The sequence below is a fragment of the Colobus angolensis genome, unplaced genomic scaffold (assembly GCF_000951035.1).
Source record: "Colobus angolensis palliatus isolate OR3802 unplaced genomic scaffold, Cang.pa_1.0 Scaffold31, whole genome shotgun sequence".
NCBI classification, from domain to species: domain Eukaryota; kingdom Metazoa; phylum Chordata; class Mammalia; order Primates; family Cercopithecidae; genus Colobus; species Colobus angolensis.
This window is the reverse complement of record NW_012116377.1, coordinates 7,084,615-7,104,480: the sequence shown is the minus strand read 5'-3', so window position 1 is coordinate 7,104,480 and position 19,866 is coordinate 7,084,615. Positions and strand designations below refer to the sequence as shown.

General features: G+C 51.3%; 1 protein-coding gene across 2 annotated transcripts in view; it reads left to right on the top strand.

Moving 5' to 3' along the window:
* Positions 1–19,866, top strand: part of CCDC37 (coiled-coil domain containing 37) — a 45,182-nt gene that overhangs the window by 17,849 nt on the left and 7,467 nt on the right. The window contains exons 4-13 of one of the 2 annotated variants that reach the window (XM_011950754.1): positions 4,930–5,024; positions 7,199–7,391; positions 9,324–9,391; positions 9,477–9,640; positions 9,953–10,033; positions 10,515–10,696; positions 10,858–10,899; positions 10,978–11,104; positions 14,194–14,245; positions 14,362–14,513. In XM_011950754.1, coding sequence (XP_011806144.1) covers positions 4,930–5,024; positions 7,199–7,391; positions 9,324–9,391; positions 9,477–9,640; positions 9,953–10,033; positions 10,515–10,696; positions 10,858–10,899; positions 10,978–11,104; positions 14,194–14,245; positions 14,362–14,513 — 1,156 coding nt within the window. Of the gene's footprint in view, positions 1–4,929; positions 5,025–7,198; positions 7,392–9,320; positions 9,392–9,476; positions 9,641–9,952; positions 10,034–10,514; positions 10,697–10,857; positions 10,900–10,977; positions 11,105–14,193; positions 14,246–14,361; positions 14,514–19,866 lie in introns of both variants that reach the window. The other variant, XM_011950753.1, reaches the window with a different exon arrangement.

Here is a 19,866-nt window from a genome sequence, read left to right as displayed (position 1 = left end):
CTCCCCAGAAATTATCCTTCCCTGAGAGACAGCCACTCTTCAGCTATCCCCACCAAACCACTGGCTCTCCTCTCCAGCCTCCTGTAAATGGAATCGCACACTCTCTATCCTTTCAGTTTCAGCTTTCGCTCAATATCCAGTCCGTGAGAGGCATCCACATTGCTGCACCTAGCCAGAGTCCCTTCTGTGCATATGCCAAGCATTTATTCTTTCTATTGCTGGTGAACATTTGGGTTGTTTCCAGTTTTTACAAATAATACTGCTATGAAGTCTTGTACATGTCACTTTGGGGACATAAGCACTTGCATCTCCTGGGTACACACTCAAGAGTAGAATTGCTGGTTGTGTGTTTAACTTTAGTGGATAAATGAAGTTTTCCAGAGGGACTGTGCCAATTCCCAGTCCCAGCAACAGGCATACGACTTCCAGTTGCTCTGTGTCCTCTCCAACTTGGGACACTGTCGATCCTTTTAATATGACTTTGTCCTCTGGGTATATGTTAGTATCTCATATTTCCTGGTAACCCAGGAGGGCCATTCCCTTTTCACATGGTTCTAGGTCATTTGATGATTCTGTGTTGGGACGTACCTGTTTCCATCTTCTGCCCACTTGTCTGTTGCACTGCCTGTTTATTTTAATGAGTTATCGGAGCTCTTTACTGGGTAGAAGTCACTTGCTAGTTCTAAGGATGACAGATATATTTTCCCACTCCTGGGACTGCCTTTTACTCTCTGAGCAGTGCTGAAAGGCACCAATAAAAAGTTCCTGGCTGGGCACAGTGGCTCACCCCTGTAATCCCAGAACTTTGGGAGGCCGAGGCAGGTGGATTACCTAAGATCAGGAGTTTGAGATCAGCCTGAACAATATGATGAAACCTCGTCTCTACTAAAACTATAAAAATTAGCTGGGCGTGGTCGTGGGCACCTGTAGTCCCAGTTACTCAGGAGGCTGAGACAGGAGAATTGCTTGAACTCAGGAGGCGGAGGTTGCAGTGGGCCAAGATCATACTACTGCACTCTAGCCTGGGCAAAAGAACAAGATGCCATCTCAAAAAAAAAAAAAAGTTCCCAATTTTAGTGTAGTTCAGTTTCATGTAGCTCAATCGTTTCTTCGTCATGGCTTTTAGTGTCTTATTTTAAAACTCTTTGGTGACCCCCAAGGTCATGATATCCTCTGATTGTGTCTTCTACAACTTTTTGTTTTACTTTCACAATAAGACCTACAAACCACATCTTAATTGACCTAATTGTAACCATTTCATTTGTAGATTCCTTTGGGTTTTCTACTAAACAATCATGCCACCTTGAATGGCGTTATTTTCTCTTCCTTTGTGATCCTTATACCTTTTCTGCCTTTCTTTTTTTCTTTTTGAAACAGGGTCTCACTCTGCCACCCAGGCTGGAGTGCAGGGGTGCCATCTCGGCTCACTGCAGCCTCGACCTCCTGGGTTCAAGTGATCCTCCCACTCAGCCTCCCAAAGTGCTGGCATTCCAGGCATGAGCCACCATGTCTAGCCTTTTTATTCCTTTTTCTTGAATCACTCCCCAGTGAGGACCCTCATTTTAATGCAGAATAGCAATGTCAAGACCAGGCATCCTTGCCTTGCTCCTGGTCTGATCCTGTATGGGTGGAGAGACATTCAGTATCTCATCTGAAGGTTTCTTGTAGATATCTGTATTTATTTCCTATTGCTGCTGTGACAAATCACCACAAACTCAAAGGTTTAGAACAGCACAACTAGCTCATCTTACAGTTCTGGAAGTCAGAAGTCTTGTAGGACTAAACCAAAGCATTGGCAGGGCTGCCTTCCTCCTGGAGGCTGGGAGAACAATCCATCTTCCTGCCTTTTCCAACCTTAGAGGTGGCCGCCCGCATCGCTTGGCTCAAGCCTCTCACTCTGTCTTTGAAGGCAGCAGCACAGTGTGTTGAGAGTTTCTATCATAAAGGGGTGCTGAATATTGTCGAATGCTTTTTCTGCATCTTTTGATATGATCATGTAGTTTTTGTTTTTAATTCTGTTTATGTGATATATTATATATTATTATATATTATGTGACATATATTGACTTGTGTATGCTGAACCATGCCCACATCCCTGGGATGGAACCCACCTGATCATGATGAAATATCTTTCTGATGTGCTGTTGGAATCAGTTAGCTAATGTTTTGTTGAGGATTTTTGCATCTATGTTCGTCAGGGAAATTGATGTGTAGTTTGTTTGTTTGTTTGTTTGTTTTGTCGTTTCCTTTCCTGGTTTTGGTATCAGGGTGATACTGGTTTGATTCTATGAGCATCTCTTCTTTCTCAATATTTTGGAATAGTTTTAGTAGGATTGGTACCAATCCTTCTTTGAATGTCTGGTAGAATTCAGCTGTGAATCCATCTGCTTTCGGGCTTTTTTTTGTTGGCAATTTTTAAATTATGGATTCAATCTCACTACTTGTTATTGGTCTGTTCAGGATTTCTATTTCTTCCTGATTTAATCTAGGAGAGTTGTATGTTTCCAGGAATTTACCAGTTTCCTCTGGGTTTTCTGTTTGTGCACATACATGTTCGTAGTAGTCTCGAATGATCTTTTGTATTTCTGTGGTGGTGGATGAATATCTCCAGTTTCATTTCTAATTGAGTTTATTTGGATCTTCTCTCTTCTTCTCTTGGTTAATCTTGCGAGTGGTCTAAACCAATTTCATTTTTTTCAAAGAACCAGGTTTTTGTTTCATTTATCCTTTGTATTTCCTTTGTTTCCATTTCATTTAGTTCTGGTCTGATATTTGCTATTTCTTTTCTGCTGGGTTTGGATTTAGTTTGTTCTTGTTTCTCTAGTTCCTTGAGGTGTGACATGAGGTTGTCAATTTGTGCTCTCTCAGACTTTCTGACACAGGCATTTAACACTATGAACTTTCCTCTTGGGACTGTTTTTCTGTGTCCTGGAGGTTTTGATAACTTATCTCATTATTATCATTCAATTCAAAGAATTTTTAAATTTCCATTTTGATTTCCTTGTTAACCCAGATGTCATTCAAGATCAGATTATTTATTTCCATGTGTTTCTATCACATTACTCCACCTTGGCTTCTCTTACTGCACTCCTCGTTCTGCCTCAACCCTCCTGCCTCCCAATTACAAGGACCCCCATGGTTACACTGGGCCCACCCGGACACACCGTGACACCTCAGGATCCTTAGCTCAATCACATCTGCAAAGGCCCTTTTGCCACAGAAGGTGACACTATCACAGGTTTGCGGATTAGGACACGGGCATCTTTGGGGGCTGTTACTCAGCCAAAGCATAATACCCTTTATCAGATTTGGGGGTTCCCTTCTATTCCTAGTTGCTAAGAGTTTTATTCAAAAATAAGCTTTGAATTTTATCAAATAATTTTACTGCATCTCTTGAAATGATTGTATCATTTCCTGTTTTATTCTGTTAATGGAAGGTATTACATTGATTGGCTTAAAAACATTCAACCAACTCTGCATTTTTGGAATGATTCACCTCAAATGACTGCCATTTTTGGGGTGGGCTCATCTTCACCTAAACACGTCAATCATCTTCACATGAATTCTGACCACTCTCAAGTCACCAGACTGCAAGTGCAGTGCCTGACTTCTTAAGCCTGTCTCCCCATAGCTACTTACAGTTATAGGACCTTGGCAGAGTATCTGACTGCTCCGAGCCTCAGTTCCTCACAGGTAAAATGGGAGTAACCATAATTCCCACCTCCTTGGGCGGTCAGGAACATTAAATCACGGAAAGTCCCCAGTCTGGCCCATGGCAAGTGCTGGGTGCTTCCTAGCTATCCATTTGCTTTTGTGATGGGGACATGGGATGGGCCACCCATATGTGCTCATCGCCAGTTTGGGAGCATAAAGAATTTTACTTCTCTGCCCTCTGATCAAGCACCAGGCCCCACGATTCCTAATCGAGGGCAAACACCTCTGCCCTGGTTGAGTTGCTGGACAGGAGTAGGGAGGAAGAGCAAGTGCAGATTGGGAAGGTGAAGCAAGTGCCTGGCAGTTCCTCCACCAGCTGCCTGTGTCCCAGTGTCTGCCACCCAGAGCCTTGAAGCCTCACAATGCCCTCCACGCCCTTGTCCCGGTAGCTGTGCCAGGCTGCACCTCCTCACCCCATCCCACCTGCCTGCCCTCTCCCAGAGCTTCCTAACAACTTCTGACACCAGTCACCCTCCCTGTCTTCCAGAGCTGTACTAGAGTTTTACATTTATTTTCTAACGTTTCTGGGGGGTTGGTGTTGGGCTGGTGGGGAAGGCAGCCCATGTACTCAGTTTACCCTCTCCACCTGACTTCTTGGCTGCCTGAGGCTCACAGGGAGGCCGCTGGCATCAGCTCCGTCTCCGAATTGCACTCAGTGTGTAGAATTATGAGCGGGACAAGAGTCTACCCTGCAAAGCAAACCTTCACAAGCCCCTCTCTGGGCCTCTAGTCCCTCCCCAGGTCTGAAGTACTTTGTTCTTGGCCTTCCCTGGGAGGACTGAGAGGCCCGAAAAGACAGATGCAAGTTCACCTGGAGGCCCACAGCAAGGGCCGTGAGTTCAGTGTCAGCAGACCCTGGTCACCAGGACCATAACTGACAAACAGCAGGCTCAGCCTCCCTCCTCCATAAGGGAGACTCCAGAGGCCTGCAGTGAGGGCTGATTGAGGGCAGATGTGTGAGACAAGGCTGTGCTCACCAGCTCTCTTTCAGGCGCCAGGGACAGAAGCCCAACTTAAACCAGGTTAAACTACAGAGGTGCCTTTATGGAGCTGGAAGGTCCAGGGTTGGACTTTAAGCACAGCTGGATCCAGGAGAACCTTCCCACTCACTCATGCTTTTCCATGCTGGGCTGGGTGGGCAGTGGGGCCCCAGAGACAGAGACCACCACCTGGAAGAGCTGGCTCGCCTCTCCAGCGAGGTGTCTCCCTTTCCAGAGCATGGTCCTGACCCTTCAGTGAATCCCTTCCACTTGTCTGGGGATGTGGATTTCTTCTTGCTCAGAGATCAGGAGCGGAATAAGGCTCTCTCCGTGAGTATCCAGGACAGACGCCAGCACCTCCAGGAGCTTCCCTGCTCCCACTGCTTCCTGGAGTGGCCACATTGCCCTTCTCGGAGGAGCACTTTCCTCAGGTCCTTCTCATTCCAGAATAGTCAATGGCTCACCACTTCCTACAAAACCAGCTGGAAACCCTCCTTGGCTCTCAGGACTCACAGTGTCCCACCCGTCTTCCCCTGTCTGTCACCACTCTTCTTGGGTCTTGGTCAGATAGACTTCTTGGGCTGCTGTGGCAACAGCCTCAGCCACCTCACCGCCACTTCCAATGCCACCTGCATGAAACGCCATCCCCTCCTGACACTCTCTGGGTCCTCCAAGGCCCAGCTCAGCCCTCACAGGCCCTCTCCTATCCCACAGGCACCCCCTACTGCTCAGGCCTTGTGCCCTTCCTCTGGCTGGACTCCTGCTGGTCAGATCTGCACACAGAGTCACCCATGGCATGCATACACATGCTCCCCCAGGTGCCTAGGGTCCCTGGGCCAGCACTGACCCCACTCTTGCCCCATCTTCACCCCAGCCTGTCCTCTTGCTTTCCCAGCCCTGAGAGCTATGAGCCCTGAGTGGGGACAGCCCACTCTTGCTGCCTTGGGCACCTAGCCCTGCCCCATGTGCCAGGCATGGCAGCCTTCCCAGGTCGCACCTGGGCTGCCCCACAGCCTCCATCCACCTCCCCCTGACTCAGGGCTCAGCGTCTCAGGGATTCCTCACAGCCATGGTTCCCAAGGCAGCAACAGCTACACTGGCATCTGCAGGGCATGGGTGGAGATGCACAGGCTTCAGCCCTGCCCAGGCCTCCACATCAGAAACCAGGGCTGAGCCTGTGGGCTGTGATTCCTAGACTGACTGAGACCCAGAGACTCTCTGGCCCAGGCCTTGGCTACCCTACTGTATCTTCTCCAATGAGGCACTCGGTTTTCCTCTACACTCAAGCCCAGCCCTAGCTCAGGACCTCCCCTGCCTTCCACTAAGAGTCTCATCCAACACACTCTCTCCACCACACCGAACAGGGTCACCAAACGCCATATTCACCCACGCAATAGGGTCAACGAACCGCAACCTCACCCACCCAACAGGGTCACCAAACCATACCCTCCCCCACCCAGCAGGGTCCCCCACTCACAACCTCCCCTACCCGGCAGGTTCCCCCACTCACAACCTCCCCTACCCGGCAGGTTCTCCCACTTATACCCTTCCCTACCCAGCAGGGTCTGACACTTACCACCACCACCTCCCACTCCTGACAGGGTCCCCCTCAGTCTGGCCCTGCCCTCAGTCAGCTGCCCAATGTCTTCTAAAGGCCACCTTGTACCCTGAGGATCTAGTAGGTGACATTTTCCTGACTGCAGTGATGGGGACATGCACTCCAGGGGCCTCAGGCTGGATCCATTTGCCTGGGTTCTTAGATGCTGTTTGTGTACCTGGTAGGTCCCAGCAGGAAACAGAAGTGACCCTAGAAAGTCCATATGAAGAGACTCCCGGGCCGGTGCAGAAAAGTGGGAGAGGGTGTGGAGCTGGCAGGGGATGTCCCTACCGTGAGAACCTGATGGCAAAAGGGACATGGGGCAGGGTGGGGATGTGGGGAGGTGAGTCCAGCCTTCTCCCTCCTCCGAGCGTTTTTTCCCAAGGAAGGGCTGGCTCCAAGCCACCCCCAGGCCGCACAGGAGCTGGAGTGGGGTGGAGAGCAGGTGGAGATGGCCACCAACGGTGACATTCCAGCTAGGCTACACCCACTACACAGCCGTAGTCTTCGGGAACCCCAGAGCCTCTAGGTTCCCTGCCCCGGGCTGGTCATCAAAATATACCACTCTCACTTAAATGTGGATTTCGGATAAAATGAGACATTATCTTTTCGGGTGAGCGTGTCCCCTTTGTGGGTCTGGAGTACTCATTTGACCGGGCAGCCTGTGTTTGACCAGGGGACCCTGACTGGCGCCCTTCTCAGGGGTAACTGGCCTCCCCAACAGTTGCTTGGCTCTCAGCCCGGGGCGGCTGTGTTCAGGCCCCCGCGTCCCCGCGCTGCGTAGCTCCACAGGCATCCTCCCGCGCTGGCGCGCAAACCCGCGTCCCCGGCCTCAGGCCGGCGCGCCCCTAGGAGTGGACGCGGGTGGGGAGCCTGGGCCCCGCCCGACTTGGCCCGACGCCCCCAGGAGCGGCAGCAGCAGAAGACGATGCGAGTGCACGAGAAGATGACCTACTCCTCCAAAGTGTCGGCTAAGCACATCAGCTTGCGGCGGCAGCTGCAGCTGGAAGACAAGCAGGAGGACCTGGAGGCGCGCACTGAGGCAGACCATCTGCGCACCTCCCGCGACTACACGACCTGGAAGCTCACCTTGACCAAAGGTGCGTCCCCTCCGGCGCGGGGGAACCTGGGCCAGTGGCGCCCCACATCCGCAGCGCATGGGGCCACTCGTCTGGCACAGATGGGAAGTGCTTTGGAAAGGCCCGCCTTTTCTGTGTTTGGCCCCTCCAGGGGGGGTCCCAAAGCTCTATTCCAGGACTGCAAGCCTAAAACCTTTTCAATCCTAATAGGATAGTTCCCCACCTTATCCTTGGTTTCTCTTTCCTTGGCTTCAGTTGCTGGAGCTGAAAGTAGGTGAGTACAATACAGTAAGATATTTTGCGAAAGAGACCATTTGCCTAACTTTTATTACAGCATATTGTTATAATTGTTCTATTTTTATTAGTCGTTATTATCTCTTACTGTGCCTAATTCATAGATCTAATATAACTTCATCACAGGTAGCTATGTGTGGGAAAAACTTAGTGTCTCTAGGATAGGGTTCAGGCATCCCCTGGGGGTCTTGGAACACAGGTTCCTGGATAAGGGAGGCTGCTGTATTGCGTGATTCGGAATGTGGACAGTGCACAGTGGGCACAGACTTCATAGGGTAGAAGTGGGAGGTTTAACTTCCTAAAAAAGGGGCATGGAGCTGGACCTAGGTTTCCTGGCTTCGGTGGCAGCTGCAGCATTTCACAGCTTTGTGGTCACACTCAGGTCACCTGAGCCCTTTGTAGCTCAGTTTCCTTTCCTGGCTGATAACAGTATACCATGGATTAACCCCTCATGGATTGTGGGGATTAAATGTGCTAATACATTGGCTGTAGGAAGAAAGAACCATGTATGTGTGTGAGTGGTGGAAATCTTAAGTACTGAATATGTGTTAATATTCTACCAACCCAGATGATGAAATATATTACTAAGTTAGAAGCAGTCAGATCAGAGTCCTGGCACACAGGGGATTAGAGGTGTACCATGTGACTCTGAAACACACAAGGGCCTCCAGCCTCCACCTGGGTAGCCGCATCCTGAGCTTGCGGGGGTGTTTTGGCCCCACAGTTGGAGGCGCTGGTGGGGGGAATGGGGGTAGACGGGGAGACAGCACGGCCTGTTCATCTTCCTGCCTCCACCCTTATTCCCAAGACCTGGAGGAGAGGCAAGTGACTGAGGAGGCAGGACTATGACTCCCAGTGAGGAACTGGGTCTCCTGCAGGAGTAGAGACATCTCCGTGGCTACCCAGGGAGCCCCAGCCAGGGCCTCTGCCAGGATCTGGACTCTGGGGACAGAGCTCTTGCACCAGCCAAAGCAGGGCTCTGCTCCTGGAGAGGAAAGGGTGTGAGGGTCAGGGCCAGAGAGCCCCATGGTTTCCAGGTCCTTTCCACAGTTCCCAAGTCAGAGAGCGCCTAGAACTTCCACTCCAGAAAGGCCAGGGAAAGGGTTCCCTGTCGCCTTTGGCCCCAGCCTCGTTGTCCTTCTGCATGCTCTCCTGAAGGTTGTCCAGACGTCCACCTCGACTTCCTCCTGTCTGGTTTAAACCCTGGCAGTGTAGACTCAGCCTCTGCCCAGTTTGCTCGGGGGGCTTAGGTGCCCCAAGTAGCGATTATGGCTCCCCATTTTTCTGTCCTCATCCCCATTCAGGTCCTGGCTAGACGGCCTGTGGCTATTAAGTCCAGCTGGGTGAAATTTCCAGGGTGGGGTGTCCAGAGCCCCATTGCAAGTGAGGAGAGTGCTACAGCAAGAGAGGCGCAAGTCAGACACAGTAAGGACTTCCCACCTGGCCAGACTCTGGCCATGGAGAATGTAACATTTCAGGCAGAGCCTTCTCTCTGTGGAGACAGAGGACAAGAACACTACCTTCCATGGTCCCGGTAATCACCTGGGCGTGGACGCAAAGCAGTGCCCAGCAGCCGGCGGAAGGCTCCTCTGCAGACGTGCCAGGCCCCTCCTCAGCCTGGGCTTCCTGCTCCTGCTCACCTCTCTCTTCTTCCAGCAGAAAAGAATGTGGAGCCTGAGAACATGAGTGGCTACATTAAGCAGAAGCGGCAAATGTTCCTCCTCCAGGTAGGTCCCGCAGCTCCCAGCTCGAGGGATGCTAGCAGGGGCTGGCCTGGGCCAAGCACCGTGACCCCACTCTACTGGCCCCCAGTATGCCCTGGATTGCAAACGGAGAGAGATCCAGCGGCTGGAGACACTGGCGACCAAAGAGGAGGCCAGGCTGGAGCAGGCTGAGAAGTCTCTGGAGAAGGATGCCGCCTTGTTCGACGAGTTCCTCAGGGAGAACGACTGCAGCTCCGTGCAGGCCATGAGAGCGTGAGCCTGCAGGCCCGAGGGGCTGGCTGGGCAATGCCGAACCCCCATTGTCCCTGAGCCTGTGCACACCCACTCATCCATCCCCTCACCCAGCCTCTGCCCCTAGCCCCTACAACACTTCTGGAAGCACCAGGGCTGGTCGGGAGCCAAGGGCAGGGGATACTACAGGCAAAAGGATTAACTGTGTGGCTCTCCAGCCCTGTCTGGAGCCAGGCACAACCCTGGGGCCTGTGGGTGGTGTGCTCATCCCTCTTTAATAGGCTGCCACTGGCCCCCTGCCCCCATCCCTCCTCCCCCACACCCAACTCCTAGGGCTGAGAAGGAGACCAAAGCCAAGACAGAGAAGATCCTTGAAATCCGGGACCTCACCACCCAGATTGTTAATATCAAAAGGTGAGGTCAGAGGCCATGCTGGCCATTGACTGGCCCACCTCCTGGTCCCTCAGTCTTTTTGCCTGGCCAAAGGGAGCCTAGCGCCATGTGAACCTCATGGCTTTACCTCCCAGGGACTCAGTGCTTCCATAAGGCTGTTGCTCATTTATAGACGAGGGGAGTGAGACCAAGAGAGGCTCAGTGACTCCCAAAGCTTCCACTTGGAGGCGGGCAGTTTGGCTCAAAGGCTCGCCCAGCTACAGCCTGAGAGAGGTGCGGTCTCCAGGGTGGAGAGGAACTTGCAGGTCACAAAAGGCTGTGACTCTGCTTGTTGCAGGGTGGGTGCCCATCTTCCAGCATGTGGCATTCCTGTACCTTTTCTCAAGGAAAACAAGGAGCCCACACAGACTTGGCCAGGATGGAGGTGTGGCCCCGGCATGGGGACCTCACTGTGGCAGAGGCTGACCTCCTCTTTCCCACCCCCCACCCCACCCCGATGTAGTGAGATCTCCAGATTTGAAGACACTCTGCAGCATTACAAGGTCTACAAGGATTTCCTATACAAGCTGTCGCCCAAGGAGTGGCTTGAAGAACAGGAAAAGAAACACTTGTTTCTCAAAAATGCCAAGGAGGTCTCCGAGGCTTCCAAAGATGGCAGTGTTAACTCCACACCAGGGGATAAAGGTAGCAGAAAAGAGAATGTGGGTTCCCATGTGGGCTCTGCCAATGGCCCACTGAGACCCTGAGCCCAGCTGGCAGGTTACCTGCAGGCATCTGGGCCACGCGGCATCACTGAAGCTTGGCTGCAGCTGAGGCCATCGGGGCCCCCCCTTTGCTTCCTGCAGGACCAGGGATCAAGGGCAAGGCGAGCTCCGTGTGGTCCAAAGGTGAGCTGCCGCCCCCAGCCTGAGGAGCCCGGCTCCGCCCTGCACAGGGTTCAGAAACCATTCCTCTGCTTTCTCCAGAGGGTCAGGGCACAAAGAAGCCCTGGAGGTTTCTGCAGACGATGCGGCTGGGGCGGAGCCTGTCTTACCTGAGCAGCCCCCAGCAAGGCAGCCAGCCCAGCGAGTCTAGCGGTGGCAACTCCAGAGGGTGAGTGGGCTCTGGGGGGTGGGAGGGGCTGGGGCCTAGCAGGGAGCCCTCCCTTGTGGCAAGCACGTGTAGTCAGGTCTGAGTGCCACAGAAAAGAAAGTATGTTACTCACAGTCCCTACTCCGTGAAGGGCCACACAGGGAAGTCCCCGGTCGGCCAGGAGGCAGAGGGAGTAGGGCCCTAGGGCAGGAGTTTCCATTGTGGTTCCCATGGGAATTAAGGTTGAGGCGGTGAGCAGGTGTAGGGCTGATTTGTTTTTGAATAATTTCGGGGCTCTTGGACAAAGGCCTGTCCCTGGTTGTCTCGTCCTGGCCCTGGGAGGATAGGTCCTGAGTGTGAAAGTCTGATAGAGGATCTGGCTGGGGTGTGGACAGTGGATTGGGTGGTTTGCATTTGAAAGGTGAGCTGAGGGCAAGCTCAGAGGCCAGAGTGAGTCATTTTCTGTCTCCATGGACTGGTCAGCCCTGACAGAGGTGGTCCCTCCAGGCTTGGCAAGGCCACAGGTGTCAAAAGCAACAAAACACAGAACATCAAAGTCATGGTCACTACATGGGTGAAGTGGTCTCATATGGTTTTCAGGACATTTTCCTGATGACCAATCTGAATACATTTCATACTTACTGGCTGTTCAGATGTCATTCTTTTGTGAAGTATCCGATTTCTATACATTTTTGTTGGATTATTGGCCTGGTTCTTACGGTTACCTATTGGTTCTCTATGTATTCTGGGGACCAGCCTAGTGTGGTACGTGTGGTACACATATCTTCTTCCAGTTTGTGTCTTGCCTTATTTCTTATTTATTTATTTATTTAGAGATGGAGTTTCACTCTTGTTGCTCAGGCTGGAGTGCAGTGGCGCGATCTCGGCTCACCACAACCTCCACTCCCCGGGTTCAAGCGATTCTCCTGCCTCAGCCTCCTGAGTAGCTGGGATTACAGGCATGTGTCACCACGCCTGGCTAATTTTTTGTATTTTTAGTAGAGATGGGGTTTCGCCCCATTGGTCAGGCTGGTCTCAAACTCCTGACCTCAGGTGATTCTCCCGCCTCAGCCTCCCAAAGTGCTGGGATTACAGGTGTGAGCCACTGCGCCCAGTCACCTTATTTCTGTTTAATACTGTGTTTTGAAGAACAGGAATTCTTAATTTTAGTGAAGTCAAATTTACCAATCTGTAATTTTATGATTGGTGAATTTGGGGCCCTGCTTAAGAAATATTTGCCAACATGATAGTCACTACAATATTCTCCTGTGTTTTCTTCTGGAAGCTGATGGTTTTTATTGGCTTGGATAAGGGTGACAGAAGCGGGGATGGAGAAAAGTGGGCACTGTAGGGCTCCGGGCTGCTCCCTACACCCCTGCCCTGGCCCTGTGTCTGTGGCGACCCACTCTCCTCCACAGGGTCTTTATCTGCTGCTCAGCCCTTCTGCCCTCCACCCTCTGTCTTCCCCTCTCCACGACACCCAGATGGGTGGCCCCAACATCAGCCTCCCATGGCCCAAACTGATGCTTCTCCAGCTGGAAGAGGACCCAAGCTGGCTTTCCTCTCTGCCCAGCGCAGCCATGCCTTGTGGGGAAGACCAGCCACCACTGAGGCGTGCTGCTGGGCCATGCACAGGCTGGTGTTAATGCTGCCTGCCATGACGCCCTGCATTTCCAGTTCTGTGTTGAGGAGCAGAGGTTCTAATGTATGCAGTGCAGCCTGCTCCGCCTAGGGCCCCCTCAGCCATGGACTGACCCCTACCAGACAGGCCCTGACTTGGGAGACTTGAGAACAGAGTCAGAGACCACACTCTCCTGGGTTTCAATCTCCTGGCCCCTCTATCTATTAGCCAGGTGACCAGAGTCACTGAGTACAGCTGGGCAGGTTGTGAACTATACAAGGCACTCACTCAGCCAAGAGGGCATGTGGGGGCTGAAGTCCAGCCCACCCCCACCAACTGCCAGGTCAGGCTCCCTGACCCAGGCTATATCCATCTGGAGGGTGGAGTCTCAGAAAGGCATCGTATGGGCCAGCAGTGCTCTGCAGGCAGCCAGCTCCCTCATCTGTAAAATGGGCATCAGTGTGCAGTGTGAGGCGTGGGTCTGGCGAGTGCTGTAGTTGATATCACGGCCTCTCCTGGGAAGCCCTCCTGGATCTGCCGTCAGAGTCCCACAGGACCTTGCCCTGATGCCTCTCTGTTTCTGGGGGCTAGAGGGTGGCATCTCCAAGCCCAAGCTCAGGTCCCTGAGGTGCCTGGGGTGAGCCAACGCAGCCCCCCCACCTCAGCCAGCAGGACCTGCAGATCCTAGGTGAGGCCCAGGCTGGAGCAGGCTGGGAAGGCAGGTTTGGAAGTCGGTGGAGGTGAGGTCCCCATCCAGTGGGGCCTTCTGGGGCCCACACTGAGCATTTAAAGCTCACACAGCTTGTGCCCAACCTCTCTCCACTGGTCCAGGAAAGACCTTGCCCCTGGGCACTCAGGATCACCTGAAGGCAGCCCTGAGAGTCCCTCTATTGCTGTGAGCGGGACCCCAAGGACAGGGGCCAAGACTGACCCTAGATGGGGGAGGCAGGGCAGGAAAGGCCTCAAAGGTGGCGCTCAGTAAACAATGGTGAGGGAGGAGGGACAGCCCCAGCAGCCAGCGGAGCGGCAGGTGCAGAGGCCTGGGGTAGGGCAGCACCTGGAGAGACGGGACCTGACTGGGCAGGGCAGAGGGGCTGGGGCAGGGGAGGCAAGGTGAGTGCTGGGAGGGCCGCCTGGCAGTCCCCAGGAGGAGAGAGGGTTTTATTCTAAGTGCAGTGGGGCTGGGATGGGTGAGGGCCATTCGGCCACCAAGGACTGGGGCCTCTGGGGACAGGTCTGGAACACGGCTTGTCCCGCATGTCAAAGTGGCTAGGGCCTTGGGAAAATGAGTGGATTGAAACTATCCCCTGGCTGCAGTGTGGCAGCTGGGGACTGTGAGGAAGCTGGTGCCGCCCTCTGGGCAACTGTGGGCAGCTGGGAGAGGAGGGATGGGGATGCTGCCAACGCCTTCAAGACCTCTGTGCCCCCTTCCCTGGCTCCTGTCGTCCCAGGCTGGTCCCAGAGTCCCGACCCTGCCATCTCTTCGCAGGTCGAACTCTCCCATCCCCCCCACGCAGGAGGACACCGACAGCGATGGGGAGGTGAATGGCCCAGTGCTGTACTGGAATTCAGAAGTCGCCCCTCCCTTGCCGTGCCCCTATCCCTGCCCCTCTGGCTCTGTCCCTGGCCGGTCCCTGCCAAAACCTGTGGGTTGCAGGAACCACAGCTGTACTTCACGGAGCCCCAGCAGCTCCTGGATGTCTTCCGAGAGCTGGAGGAGCAGAACCTGTCGCTGATCCAGAACAGGCAGGAGATGGAGGAGACCCTGGAGGAGCTGAGCCGCACCCTGAAACACACGCAGATCCGCATGTAGGTGCCGCGCGGTGGCCGGCGGGGGCTCCCTGCCACTCTCATCCTGGGATCCCTCTGCACTGGGAGCCAAGTTGGCGGAACAGCCCCCACCCCTGTCCATGGCCCTGGCCTGGTCTAGGTTGTCTGAAAAGCTCCATGTGAAGCTCCGTTTGTGGGCCGGATCCTGGAGAGAGAGTGCTGGAGCTGGGGGTGGGCAGGACCCAGGCACCTGTGCCCACCCAGAAGCAGCCCATGGCTAGAGCCAGGCCTTTCCAAGGAGCTTCCACCCTAGGCTCCTTCTACTGCCGCCAAGCTCCTGGGGGGCCCTTGGAGTGGCTGGAGGTCCACAGCGACCCTGACCCCCCAGTTCCTGGCAGCACTAACATGCTTCACACAGGCACCCCAAGCAGTCATTTGCTCAGAAGGGCCTGGAAGCTGCTGCTGCTTCATATTTCATAGACCAGAGTGGGTGTTCACAGCACAGAACTGGGGAAGGCCAAGCCACCTGTGGGCTGCTGTGAAGTGTGTCCCCCACTGTTGTTCAGTAGCGTAACGGGGACGGGAGTGGGTGCAGCCCTGAGCAGGAGGACATGGGCGTGGTGAGTCATGCCATCCTGCAGGCTGGGGCCAGGTGGGGCTGAGATGGGCAGGGATGGGTGAGGGCCATCTGGTCACCCAGGACTGGGCCTCTGGGAACAGGCCTAAAACACAGCTTGTCCAGCATGGCAAAGTGGCTAGGGCCTTGGGAAAATCCTGGCCTCCCAGTTCCAACCAGAGAGGCAGCAGCAGAAGCCAGGTGGCTGCCCAGCTCTCACCTGAAGCCCACCTGAGGTTATTATGGTCCCTTCTGCTGGGTGTGGCCACTTAGTCCACTGCGGGACACCTGCCTCCAGGAGAACTGGGCAGGGCAGGGTCAGCCTGAGGCACTGGTGAGGCATGTCCAGAGCAGGGAATCCTCTGCTCACTCCCCACATACTGCCTGTGCATCCATTCTGGGTCAGGCCTGGGTCTAAGCTCTGCAAGGATAAAGCAAGGCCCTGCCCTCATACAGCTGACCTTGATGGCAGCAGATACAACAAACAGGTCCACAGATGTGACTTGTGGATACTGATGTGTTCTAGGAGGAAAATAAAGCAACTTGAGACAGAGGGCTAAAATGGAGGGTGACAGCAGATGGGAGGAGCAGGGAAGTCTTCCAGGAGTTGTCAGAAAACTTCCTGAGGAGTGGGAGGAAAGCCATCCACACAGAGGCTGGGCAAAGAGGGTCCCAGGCAGCAGGAACAGCGGGTGCAAAGGCACTGAGGTGGGAGCCCATTGAGGCTTAAGTGTCCCATGGGAGAACCATGCTCCTGAGCACCCACGTCCCGTGGTGAGGTGTGGCAAAGAGTCCCCAGAATGATGTGAAACCCCCAGCCTCAGGCAAGACTATGTATCCTGGAATGCTGGGAGGTGACAGACACAGAGGAAGATGAGCTGGGGAGAGGTGGGCAGGCTCCCAGCTTAATTGGGCAAGAAGACAGGTTCCTCCTCCAACACACGCATGCAAACGTAAACCTCACAGCAGAATGCTGGATGTGACATCCCAAAGCCGGTCGTCAGCCAGCCAAGCCATCCCTGAGAGCACCCATACTTTGTTTCCAGGGGAGTCGCAGCCCATGTGTATTTAACTTCCATGAACTCAGCAATCTTTTCTCAGAAAAAAATCAAAATACAATCTTAAAAATATATAAAACAAATAGACAATCATAATAGGCCTACATCCATTAAAGAAATTAAATCAATAATTAATAGCTTTCCAAAAGGGAAAGCCCCAGGCCCAGATGGGTTTGCTACAAATTCTACAAAGGAAGAATTTCATCTAAGAAATAAATTACACCAATTCTCTACAATCACTTTTCAGAAGATAAGAGCAGAGGAAGTACTTCCTCACCCATTCTATGAAGCCAGTATCACCCTAATACCAAAACTAGACAAAGGCATTACAAGAAAGGAAAAGTAGCCACCAATATCCTCAACATAGATGCAAAAATCCTCAACAAAATATTAGCAAATTGAATCCAACAATATACGAAAAGAAGTATACACCACAACCAAATGGGATTTATCCTAGGTATGCAGGGCTGGTTCAACATTCAAAAATTAACGTAATCTGTCATATCCACATGTTAAATAAGAAAAGTCACATGATATGATCATAAGAAATAGCACTGAACACAATCCAATATCCATTCATAATAAAAGCTTTCAGAAAATGTGGAATAGAAGGGAATTTCCTCAATTTGATAAAGAACACAAAAATCCTACAGCTAATATGTTACCTAATGCAAAAAAAAAAAACAAAACAAAACTAGAAGTTTCTCATGAGATGAGAAATAAGGCAAAGATGTCTTCTCTCACTACTGCTTTTCAACATTGTACTGGAAGTCTTAGTTAATGTAATAAGACAAGAAAAATAAAACGTATATAGATTGGGAGGAAGAAATAAAACTGTCCTTGTTCACAAGTGACATGAATGTCTATGTAGAAAATTCAAAGCAATCAACGAAAAGCTCCTGATGGCCAAGCGCAGTGGCTCATGCTTGTAATTTCAGGACTCTGGCAGGACAAGGCAGGAGGATCATTTGAGGCCAGGAGATCGAGACCAGACTGGGCAACATAGTGAGACTATATTGCTAGAAAAAATTAAAAACTTAGCTAGGCATGGTGGCACACACCTGAAGTCCTAGCTACTTGGGAGGCTGAGGTGCAAGGATCACTTGAGCCCAGGAGTGCAGTGAGCCATGATCATGCCACTGTACTCCAGCCTGGGTGACACACTGAGACCCTGTCTTAAAAAAAAAAAAAAAAAAAAAAAGGGCTGTGTGTGATGGCTCATGCCTGTAATCCCAGCACTTTGGGAGGCCGAGGTAGGCAGACCACGAGGTCAGGAGATCGACACCATCTTGGCCAACACGGTGAAAACCCGTCTCTACTAAAATACAAAAAATTAACTGGGAGTGGTGGCGTGTGCCTGTAATCCCAGCTACTTGGGAGGCTGAGGCAGGGGAATCACTTGAACCCGGGAGGCGGAGGTTGCAGTGAGCTGAGATTGCACCACTGCACTGCAGCCTGGCAACGGAGGAAGACTCCATCTCAATAAATAAATAAATAATAAAAACAAAAAGCTCTTGGAACTAATAAGCTGTTACAGCAAGAAGCAAGGTTGCAGGATACAAGATTAACATACAAAAGTCAGTGGCTTTCTCATATACCAGTAATGAGCAAGTGGACTTCTAAATTAAACACACAATACCATTTACATTAGCACCCTCTGAAATGAAGTACTTAAATATAAATCTAACAAAACATGCAAGATCTATATGAGGAAAGCCGTAAAACTCTGATGAAATCAAAGGAGAATAAATAGAGACATATTCCATGTTCAGGGATAGGAAGGCTCAATATTGTCAAGATGTCATTCTTCCCAATTGATCTGTAGCTTCAATGCAATCCCAGTGAAAATCCAAGAAGTTACTTTGTAGTTACTGACAAACTGATTCTGGAGTTTATATGAGGAGTCAAAATACCCAGAATAGCCAACACAGCACTGAAGATGAACAAGAAAACTGGGTGACTGACACTACCCAACCTCAAGACTTACTAAAACTACAGTAATGAAAATGGTGTGTGTACTGGTGAAAGAATAGTGAAATAGATCATTGGAACAGAATAGAGAGCCTAGCAATTAACCCACATAAGTTCTGTACACTCTGAGGTAATAAATGCATGTTATGTGTAACCTGTTGTGGAGCAATGGATAACCAAAGTAGCTGGTTCTAGAACTTCAAGATAATAATAGTATAGTAGGTTTTCCCTGGTGTCTGGTCTCTTTCCCCAGCGCCATGTCTGTATGGCTCACCCAAGTGCAGATGTTTGTGTGTGTGTGGATGTACATTTTCAACTCATTTGGGTAAATACCAGGAAGCACAATTTCTGGATCATATAGTACAAGTATGTTTAGTTTTGTAAGAAATTGACAAACTGTCTTCCAAGGTGTCTGTACCACTTTGCATTCCCACTAGCAATGAATGAGACTTCCTCTTGCTTCAAATCCTTGCCAGCATTAGGTGTTGTTAGTGTTTTGGATCTGGCCATTCCAATAGATGTGCAGTAGTATTTTGTTTTAATTTGTGACTCCCGGGTATATGATGATGTACAGGAAGCATGATGCTGGCAGCTGCTCAGCTTCTGGAGAGGCCTCAGGGAACTTACAGTCATAGCAGAAGGTGAAGGCACATATTACATGGCTGGAGCAGCAGCAAGAGAGTGAGAGTGGGGAGGTGCCACACACTTTTAAACAGCCAGATCTCATGAGAAGTCACTCCTATCAGGAGAACAGTACCAAAGGGATGGTGCTAAACCATTCACGAGAAACTGCCCCATAATCCAATCACCTCCCATCGGGCCCCACCTCCAACACTGGGGATTACAATTGAACATGAGATTTGGGCAGGGACACAGATCCAGACAATATTAATCATTAAACTGTGGTACATCCAGAAAATGGAATATTTTTCAGTGCTAAAAGGAAATGAGCTATCAGGTCATGACAAGACATGGAAGAACCTTAAATGTGTATTACTAAGTGAAAGAACTCAGCCTGGAAAGGGTATATACTGTATGATTCCAACTTTATGACATTCTGGAGAAGGCATAACTGTGGGCAAACTGAAAGAATCAGTGGTTACCAGGGTCTTAGGGGGAGAGAGGGATGAAGAGAGGGAAAGCACAAGGCATTTGCAGGGCAATGAAAACACTGTGTATGATGCCTATAATGGTGGATATGTATCATTATATAATACATTTGTCCAAACCCATAGAATATACAGTACCAAGAGGGAACCTGCATGTAAAGTCTGGACTGTGGGTGATAATAATGTGTCCAGGTAGGTTCATCGATTGTATCAAATGTGCCACTCTGAAGGGGGATGTTGATAGTGGGAGAGGCTATGCATGTGTGAGGGTGACGTGTGTTTGATCCTTTTAATGCACCGTTGAATTCTGTTTGATAGTTTTGGGAGGATTTTTGTATCTATGTTCATAGGGGATATTTGCCTAAGTTTTCTTTTCTGGTGGTGTCTTTGTCTGGCTTTGTTATCAAGGTGATGCTGGCTTTGTAGAATGAGCTTGGAAATGTTCCCTCCTCTTGCATTTCTGGGAAGAGTTTAGAAAGGATTGCTGGCTGGGTGCAGTGGCTCACACCTGTAATCCCAGCACTTTGGGAGGTTGAGGTGGGTGGATCATCTGAGGTTAGGAGTTCGAGACCAGCCTGGCCAACATGCTGAAACCCTGTCTTTACTAAACACGCAAAAAATGAGCCAGGCGTGGTTGT